This window comes from Octodon degus, unplaced genomic scaffold (genome assembly GCF_000260255.1).
Source record: "Octodon degus isolate 3935 unplaced genomic scaffold, OctDeg1.0 scaffold00183, whole genome shotgun sequence".
In the NCBI taxonomy this organism is placed as follows: Eukaryota; Metazoa; Chordata; class Mammalia; order Rodentia; family Octodontidae; genus Octodon; species Octodon degus.
This window is the reverse complement of record NW_004524759.1, coordinates 232531-241971: the sequence shown is the minus strand read 5'-3', so window position 1 is coordinate 241971 and position 9441 is coordinate 232531. Positions and strand designations below refer to the sequence as shown.

The following is a 9441-nucleotide window of genomic DNA, read 5'->3' as shown; positions in this document are numbered from 1 at the left end:
AATGTATGTCCTTTGACATATCTGCAAGGAGAGATTTACAGAGAAATGTAGAGACTGGAACCGTTCTCCCCATTTTATTTCACTGAAGGCACCTTCATCCTTCCACTCATGTCTGGGTCTAGAGATTGTGAATAAAAGCAGTTTCCTGAATGTCACTTGTTCATTTAATCATCTACTCATGCCACTCCATGGATTCTGAGGGTGAGCATTTTACACCAGAAACTCAAATGGGAATTTCTTTCTCTTGCTACCCACCTATCTGCTAGATTTCTTATTTAGATTTTAAGAGGTAATGTTTGTCAGTTAAATTTTGTGAGGGAGATTAAACTGTAGTTCTCTTTCTTAGTTGTGTCTTTCCCTGGTTTTGGTATCGGTATAATACTTGTGTCCAGGAATGATTTTGGGAGGATTGCTTCCTTTTCAATTTCATGGATGAGTTTGAGAAGTATAGGGACTACATCTCCTGTAAATTTCTTGTAGAATTCAGCTGTGAATCCATCTGGACCTGGACTTTTCTTTGTCCTTTGTCGGTAGGTTTTTTATTACATCTTGTATTTCATTGGCTGTTATTGGGCTATTGAGAGTGGTGATATCTTGTCGATTCAGTTGTGGTAATTTGTACCTTTCTAGGAATCTGTCGATTCTTTCTGCGTCTTCTATTCTGTGAGAGTAAAGATTCTCCAAGTAGCTATTAATAATCTTTTGAATTTCCACTGGCCCTGTGGAAATTACACCCTTTTCATTCCTTATTGCTTGTATTTGGATTTTATCTTTCCTCTTTTTGATGAGGTTATCTAGGGGTTTATTGATTTTATTTAATCTTTCAAAGAAACAGCTTTTTGCTTTTTTAATTCTTTGAATTGTTTTCTTCGTCTCAATTGAATTAATTTCTGCTCTAATCTTTATGATTTCCTCCCGTCTTTGGGCTCTGGGTTTGGTTTGCTTTTCCTTTTCTAGTTGTTGAAGATGCAGCATTAAGGTATTTATTTGTTCCCATTCTGTATTCCTAATGTGTGAGTTCACAGCTATGAATTCCCTCTGAGAACTGCTTTCATCATATCCCATAAATTACGATAAGTTGTGCTTGAATTTTCATTGAATTGTAGATATTGTTGAATTACTTGTTTAATTTCATCTGTGATCCATTGGTTGCTGAGTAGGGTGTCATTTAATTTCCATGTATTTAGCTTTTTTTCTGGTTTCTTTTGTCATTTATTTCCAGTTTCATTGCACTGTGGTCAGATAATTTGGATGGGATAGTTTCTGTTTTCTTGCATATATCTAAACATGACCTATGGACTAGTATGTGGTTGAATTTAGAAAATGACACATGTGCAGCTGAGAAAAATGTGATTCAGCTGTGTTTGGGTGGAATACTCTGTATATGTCCACCAAATCCATTTGTTTCAAGCTCTGGTTCAGTTCTGTTATTTCTTTGCTAATTTTTTGTCTGGTTGACCTATCTTTTTGGTATAAGAGGGTGTTAAGGTCTCCTTTTAAGATTGTGGTATTGGATATTAGATTTTTCATGTCCATTAAGAGTTGCTTTATATAGTTGGGTGCTCCCATGTTTGGTGCATACATATTTATGAGTGTTCCTTCTTCCTCTTGAATTTTTCCCCTAACCAGTATATAGTGGCCTTCTTTATTTTACTTGATCATTCTTGGTTTGAAGTTGAGACTGTCTGAGAATAGAATTGTTACCTCTGCTTTTTTCTGAGGTGCTGGGGCATGTAGTAATTTTTTCCAACCTTTGACTTTCAGCCTATGAATGTCTTTATGAGTTAAATGTGTTTCTTATATACATCATATTGTTGGATTTTGTTTTCTAATCCACTGTGCCAGTCTATTTCTCTTAATTGGTTAATTGAGTCCATTTACATTGATAGTTATAATTGAGATGTATTGACATACACTTGACATGTTATTTACCTGTTGTCATTTACTCCTTTTTGTCCTGTGTTTAATTGCATGCCCTATTTACTTTGTTGCATCTGATCTCATTTGTGGAGTTCTGATCATTTTGGCTTCTCTCTAGAGCATCTTTCAGTAGCCTGTGTAGGGTTGGCTTTGTCATCATGAAATTCTTTAGTTGCTCTTTGTCATGGAAGTATTGCACTTCTCCATCAAACTTGAAAAGAGAGTTTTGCAGGGTATAGTAGTCTGGGCTGGAATTTGTTTTCATAGAGAACCTGAAGTACTCTGCTCCATGCTTTCTTGCCTTCATGGTTTGTGAAGAGAAGTCGGCCGTAATTCTGATGGGTTTTCCTTTGAATGTGATCTGCTTCTTTTCTGTAGCAGCTTTCACTATATTTTTCTTGTGCTGGATTTCTGGGATCTTGACTATTATATGTCTCGGTGTGTTTTTATTTGGGTTGAGGTTACTTGACGTTCTGTGTGCCTCGGTTACTTGAATGGCAGATTGTTTCCTCATATTTGGGAAGTTTTCTGCTATTACCTCTGCCCATATTTTTTTAATGTCATTTGTATTGATTCCTTCTTTCTCATTGATGCCTATTAGTCTCACATTGTTCATCTTTGCATTGTCTTGCAGGTGATGGATTATTTTTCCTGCATCCTCGTTGTTTTTAAGAGATCCTTTCTTGGAGATGATAATTCTTGAAACAAATGAAGCCCAATTTTAAATTTAGAAAACTTATATCACATTCCCAAATTAGCTTCATATGGATTCATAGCCAAGATTTATTCTTAAAATTCAATATTTTTAATATGTGTTTTTTCAAATTTGCTTTTCTAATTGGTCAAACAATGGCCATGACTCATCCACATGGCTGACAAAGGATCAAAGGATCTACAAAGTGGGGTACAGTGTTTCAGGATAAATCTTGAGGGGATTTGACTAACTTATCAGATACAAAAGCCACATTCCTTGTTATATAGGTCTTGTTTCATCTTTGTCTTAACCATCCAACAGAAAATTATAAAAGTGAAGTATAAAAAGTAAAGACATATTAATATGTTGAGCCATAAAAGGCTCAATTCAACAACTTCTGACATTGCCAGTCTTATGGAAAACCCACTGCTCTTATGGAATAATGGACTGTATTGGAATGTTTTGCTGAATTCATGCTCCTATAATATTTAAATGACAATGGAATATGTAGAGATGTAGATTTGAGACAAAAGCCTGATGTCCCAAGAGAGCAGGGAACAATAGACAGAGCCAGAGGAAAGTTGTTTTCTGTTTGCAAATTCCGTGCAAGCTGGAACCCAAGGCTGCAGATAACAGCTTCCCTTGCAGGAGCCCTGTCCTTTGATCCCTTCCTTGGGATGTTATCAGCTAGCATTTGTGTGGACCTAGTGTTAGGCAAATGGTGGAAGTCAATAGAGATAGTAGGTTGTATTCACTTAAGTAATTATGCACATTTCTTAGTCTGCCTTTACCCCTCAATAAATGTGAGATGCTTCTGAGGCTCTGGGCTCACTTGGAGAGACTAATCTCAGTAAGACCTCTAAAGCTACATTCATCAGGTCTTCTTGTTGTTTCTTTCGGCACTGACCCATACCATACAACAGGAATACCCTTCTCTGACAAAACTAAACAGAAAAAGGGGATACAAACGAATGACCATTTTTTGTATCTGTATATTCAAAATAGTTAAGATAGATAGACAGATACATTCTCTTCATTCAATGAATAGAAATGTTTGTTCTGATAGTGTTTATAAACAGGATATCATGTCTGCATCTTGTACAATGATTAACCACTAAGACAACAATACGCAATGTATTAGTTATTGAAACTCTCCTACTAATTGGATTTGAAACTGTCTCATGCATTTTCTCAATAAAATTGTTGAAAAAATAAAATCAAAATAAAAATGAAAAACAAATTTGCTTTTCTCCTTTTCCAGTGAGACTTATTCTTTCCTATGCTCTTGTGATTGCATTTATCTCTATTTATTCTTCTGAGTGAGTGCAGGATTCCTTCTAGTTTCTTCCATGATGCTAAATTATGTGTCACAAATGCCTTGACTCATGCTTACTTGCAGCATCCTTGTCTTTCATCCTTAAAGGACAGCATTGCCTGTATACAGGAATATGGGCTGGAAGTCACTTTCTTTCAGGACTTGAAATAGACCCAGGTACCTACAGGGAGATGATTCCTGACAAAGGTGCCCCAAAGCACAGTGAAGATAGAATGCTCTTTAGTGGTCCTGGAAACTCAATATCGATATGTAGAAGACTAAAAGGAGGGTATTATCTCTTATTCTATACAAAAATCATCTCAAAATAAATCAAAGGCCCTAATGTAAGACCTGAAACTTGGAAGCTATTAAGGAAAACAAACACTGTGAGATACAGGCAAAGACAACTATTTTGTGAATATCTCTCTGAAAGCTTAGGAAATAGGAGCAAGAATTAACAAATGAGATCACATCAAATTGAAAAGTTTCTGAATAGCAGGAAACAACAGAAAGATTAAAGAGGCAGCCTAAAGACTGAGAGAGAGCTTTGCCAGCTAGTCAACTGATAGAGGATTAATTTCCAAAATAGATGAAGAACTCAAAAAGTTATCAACAAAGGAACAGGCAATCCAATCAATGAATATACAAATGATCTGTACAGACAGTTCTCAAAGAAGAATAAATAGTCAATAAACATACAAAAAATTTAGTCATCAAGAACATACAAATAGAAAATATGTGAAAATTCCTTCTCACCTCAGTCAGATTGGCTATTATCAAGAAAACAGAACATGAGTACTAGCAAGAATGTGGAGAAAAGATCACTTGCACACTGCTGTTGGGAACATAAACTAGAACATCCACTGTGGACAACAGGATGGAAATTCCTCATAAAACTAAGACTAGAACTATGACATGATTCAGCTACACTAACTCTGAGTATATACCCATGAGATAAAGTCAGAATACAGAAATTATAACTGCTTGCTTATATTCATTGCATCACTATCAATAACTGTCAAGTTATGGAATCAGTGCAGGTGTCCATCAGTAACTAAATGAAGAAAACGTACATATAAACAATGGAGTACTATTCATCTGTGAGGAATAAAATCACATCATTTTCAGTGAAGTGGGTGGCAATAAAGGTTGTCATGTAAAACAAAAACAAGCCAGATGCAAAAGGGCAAGTACTGTATGTTTTTTCTCACACATGGAAACTATAAAGAAACCAACAAACAAGAACAAGGAGACCCGAAGGAAGAGAGACTGTTAGGAAAGGGGAAAGAAACCAGAGGGAGAAAGGTGAGGGCAAGCAATGGGACCTGAAAAGGTTGGTACAATCAAATCAATATGAAAATGTCACAGTGAAGCCATTAGTTCATACAATTACTATGGGTTGATAAAGAAATTTTTTTTTTAATTTTTATTTGAGAGAGAGAGAGAGAGAGAGAGATAGAGAGAGAGAGAGAGAGAGAGTGTGTGTGTGTGTGTGTGGTGTGTGTGTGGCCAGCTCAGCCCACCAGGGGGCGGGGCTGGCTGGCATGTGGTGCTGGGGGATTGAACCGCGGTCCCTGATGCTTTGCTAAGCTTGTTCTAAGTAGATGCTTTAGACCACTGAGCCATCTCTCCAGCCCGATAAAGAAATTTTAAGAAGAGATAAAGAAAATAAAACAAATCACTGAGGTTTGCCTACCTGATAGGACTTGGGACTTCATAAGAAGAGGAGACTGAGACACAGACTCTCCCAGGGCAGATCATATGAAGATGGGCAGAAGTGGATTATCTCGAGTGAAGAGAAGGCACCTAAGAAGTCAACTGGGTACACAACTTGTTCTCAGAGTTACAACCTCCAGATGTGCGAAGATATGAGTCTGCTGTTTAAGACACCCAGTCTATGGTACATTGTTAAGATAGCCTTAGCCAGCTAAAATAATTTTCAATTTTTAATGAAAAAAGAGAACAAGTTAAACAGGACAAAGATGGAATTCCAAATATAAAGGAGTCCTCTCCTGCCATGAGCTATTCTTAAATGCTGGGCAGGTTAGGAAATATACAACCTTCTGTGAACCATACTGTTGCATGACAATCTGCGGATCGAGACTGCATACCTGCCATTCACTGCTCACTAATCAAACTGGAAGGTGCTGTTTGGAGGCCCCTGAGGTCCCCATCACTGGAGGTGTTTTGACAGTGGCTCCACAGCCAGCTCACAGGGACAGCAGAGCTCACTCTCCAGGATCTACCGGCTTCATGAAATAGAAAAGTTTTAAGATTGTTTCCAAAGTAGAGTCAGTAGCTTCAATAGTGAAAATGTAATTCTCCAAGTTGTCTAGTTTGTCTGGATTTCTGACCCAAACCCAGATGTTCTTAACTCCAGTTCTGTTCTATTCTGGGAAAAGTTATTCCAAATTTTAACATCATAGGGCTTCTTCTTGCTGTATTTATTACCCAGACGTCAACTGTCATCTTTATTTTTCGAAAACCTTAAGGTAGGCTAAATGCAAAGTTGTTTAAGTAAGAATGAAACAAATAAAAGCACCTTAGAGTTTATGCGCGTGTGTACCAATTTAAAGTATGAACCTACACTGGTCTACTTACAAATGAAAAAAAATGTCAATTATTTCTAAAATTGGTATCAATTCCTGATTCCATTCTTTTCTTTTCTTTTTTTGTATTTTTTAGGGAAGCGTCTACAGGATATTCAGGGTCTCACTACTAGATTGGACTCATAGTGATCATGGTCCACTTGTTTGCAGCTTCCCAAGAGCTGGGATTACACAAGCATGCCACCATGCCCAGTCTCAATTGCTGTCTCAGGGCACCCTGGGGATGGGGCTGGCAAGACAGGCCCGAGAATTGAACCCTGGCCACTGTACCTTCTTGCAGGAGCTTTAATCTGCTGAGGTATTTGGCCAGATCTTCTATTATTTTCTTATAGAATAAACATAACTTACCTCCACTGTAGTCGTTTTCAAAATTATATTTTAATTTTAAAAATACGTCACTAAGAAACTTTATGATACTTTGTTGTCAGCTTCACATTCTGGAATTAGCATTTTCCACTGTCAAAAGCAACACAAATTGTTTTCAACAACTACATGAAACCTTTCCACTGCATGCTGAAGGATGTGCACTCAGCCAAGCCCCTTCAGGGGACATTGGCTTACCAAAGCAAAAACCCAGCTGTCCTGAAATCACACTACAAATTGTAACACTATAAACCACAGGTCTCTGTTTTCTTCCACCATCTTCCTAAAAATCCTTCCACATGTAATCTTCACTTTAACCCACCTCACTTGGAACTTTTTGCAACTGACTCAAGGTTTTCCCCTGTGGTATCTGTTCAGCTGGCATTTGGCTCACAATATCCCCAAGTATTTAGCGACTTTACTGCCTTTGAAAAGCAACCCACACTATTAGATCATGAGAGAGTGTACAGAAATATTCTGCTTACTTTTCCAGCAGTGATCATCCTGTCTTTCTCCTGGTTTGTATCTCCATAAACAAGCACTTTTTCTCAATGATGCCCTCTGGTTCACTACGCAGTAAATAACAGCATCTTCTGCTTTCAAGTAAATAGTCTGGCACCAGAGTTCTGCCTTTGGCAGTATGATTCACAGGTGGCCCTCCCTTTTACAGATATATCTGTGAAAACAAATACTGCTATTATGACCAAACCAAAAGTAGCAACCTACAAAGAATAGGATAATCAAACCTACTAAGATAGCTGAGAACACTCATCCACCTTAGTTTTTGGAGGCTAGAGAAACACATGAGGTCAGTCCAGTTGAACACAATTTGTAGAAGATATCTCGGGTGCTTCTTAAGTGCAAGCTGCCCTCTGAAGCTCAACTAGCTTTCACATGTATACATTTCTATTTATGCTCTACTTCACTCTACACAGCCTTGATGTGGTTTGTGGAAAATGTGCAATTAATTATAAATGAAAATATGTCCAAGGAAATGAAAAATAAATTAAAAAGGTGATCAAAGTTGAGAGAGAAGAGCATATAGAATGTAAATATTAATTACTATGATTTCTAGAAATTTGGGAGATAGAAAATTAAGAAAAAGTTGTCACTGTATATTGAAAAATCTGATCCCCAGTCACATTATCCAGAGTTATCTCCAGTGGTTGTGAGTCTGTATACCTAGGGATATTCAGAGTAGGGCTGAAAGGAAATTAGGATCCACACACACATGGGCTCTTGGATTCCAAGGGGCTTCACTTACTTGGGCAAGAGCTTAGCTCTTCTAAAATATCTGTTTAATTATTACAAGTTACTATTTCCTAACATAAGATTCAGTGACATCAGAATTTCTTTGGTCTACAAACCACTTTAATAGAACAGTACCACAGATAGATCTTATTTTTGACAGTGAATAATGGTTGTACTGACACCCCAACCATGCTCCACAAAGGAGATTTTACTCCTTGGAGTAATTGAAGAAGGCAAGCCTAAGACTCTGGAGTGTGGAACCCAGAACATAAAGGTTACCAACCAAAAGAAAAATTTTGCAAGCATTTATTGTTCAGATAATATAAAAGAATAAAACTTTGCATTGAAAAATAGGTATAAACTTTGCCACAAATCTCTCACTGCAATATAGTTAGATCCAAGTTAAAATGTATTTATCTCAAATGCAGAATTCAGACTAGAATTAATAATTTTAATTCATTAGCTAAATTAAATTCTTACGTGTAAAGTATTGCCAGTCTAGTGCTTAAGGACTATACTATTTTAGCAGAGAATGCTGAAAACCTTAGCATATCTTGCAAGTGTTCAGAGCTAAGCAGGTATGGACAAGCACAGGCATTCTGAGCCTCAGCCTTAAAACCAGGTAAACTAAACTTTGTCTCAGCAACAAAAACTTTTTTATTTATGAGCAAAGGCAAAAGAATACCAACCTGGGTGTTGTCCGCACAGGTGTAAAACTTGTAAGTTTCCTCTTAGGTACTTACCAAAGCTTCAAATTACCAGTAATCAAAAATACAGTTTCCCAATTTAACATATCATGCGAGGCTTAAATCTGAGTGAGTCTTAATGGTGCTAATCTATCCCCATGAGACCTGACTAGATGGTAAAATGACAAAGTTGAAAAGTAGAATGTTACCAATTATTGTTTTCAAAAGGTCATAGCTACATGGACCATATTGTTTGTATGTCTAGTTTTAGGAGCTCACCACACAATTTTTTTTGAAAACTGTATTACAGTACTTGTATGAAATTCTGGTGCCAAGACTTGGGTACTCAGTCTTCCAGTCACTGTGAGTCTGGTTCCATTTCCACAGGTCACAGAGGCCTCTAGTGAGAAGGGCTCATCTCAGCATGCCTACAAGTGTATTTTCCCAGAGTCTAAATTCAGAAGAAAGCAGCACTTTGAGAGGTATGCTATAGGAATATAGGTTTTGGAGGTGATAAGCTTGTTCAGGGCCCATATTCTCACTTAGCTGTGTATACCTTCAGCTCTACAGAAACAGCATTGGCCACATGACACGAGGTCCTAA

The 9441-nt window shown here is 37.3% G+C and overlaps 1 protein-coding gene across 1 annotated transcript in view; it reads right to left on the bottom strand.

Annotated features, from left to right (window-relative positions):
* LOC105743881 (alcohol dehydrogenase class 4 mu/sigma chain-like) overlaps nucleotides 1–4029 on the bottom strand; it is a 26507-nt gene extending 22478 nt beyond the window's left edge. The window contains exons 1-2 of the mRNA XM_012517467.1: nucleotides 4008–4029; nucleotides 3447–3558 (exon numbers count right to left, since the gene is read on the bottom strand). Of these exons, the coding sequence (XP_012372921.1) occupies nucleotides 3447–3558; nucleotides 4008–4029 (134 nt within the window). The remainder of the gene's footprint in view (nucleotides 1–3446; nucleotides 3559–4007) is intronic.
* Between the last annotated feature and the right edge of the window lie 5412 nt (nucleotides 4030–9441).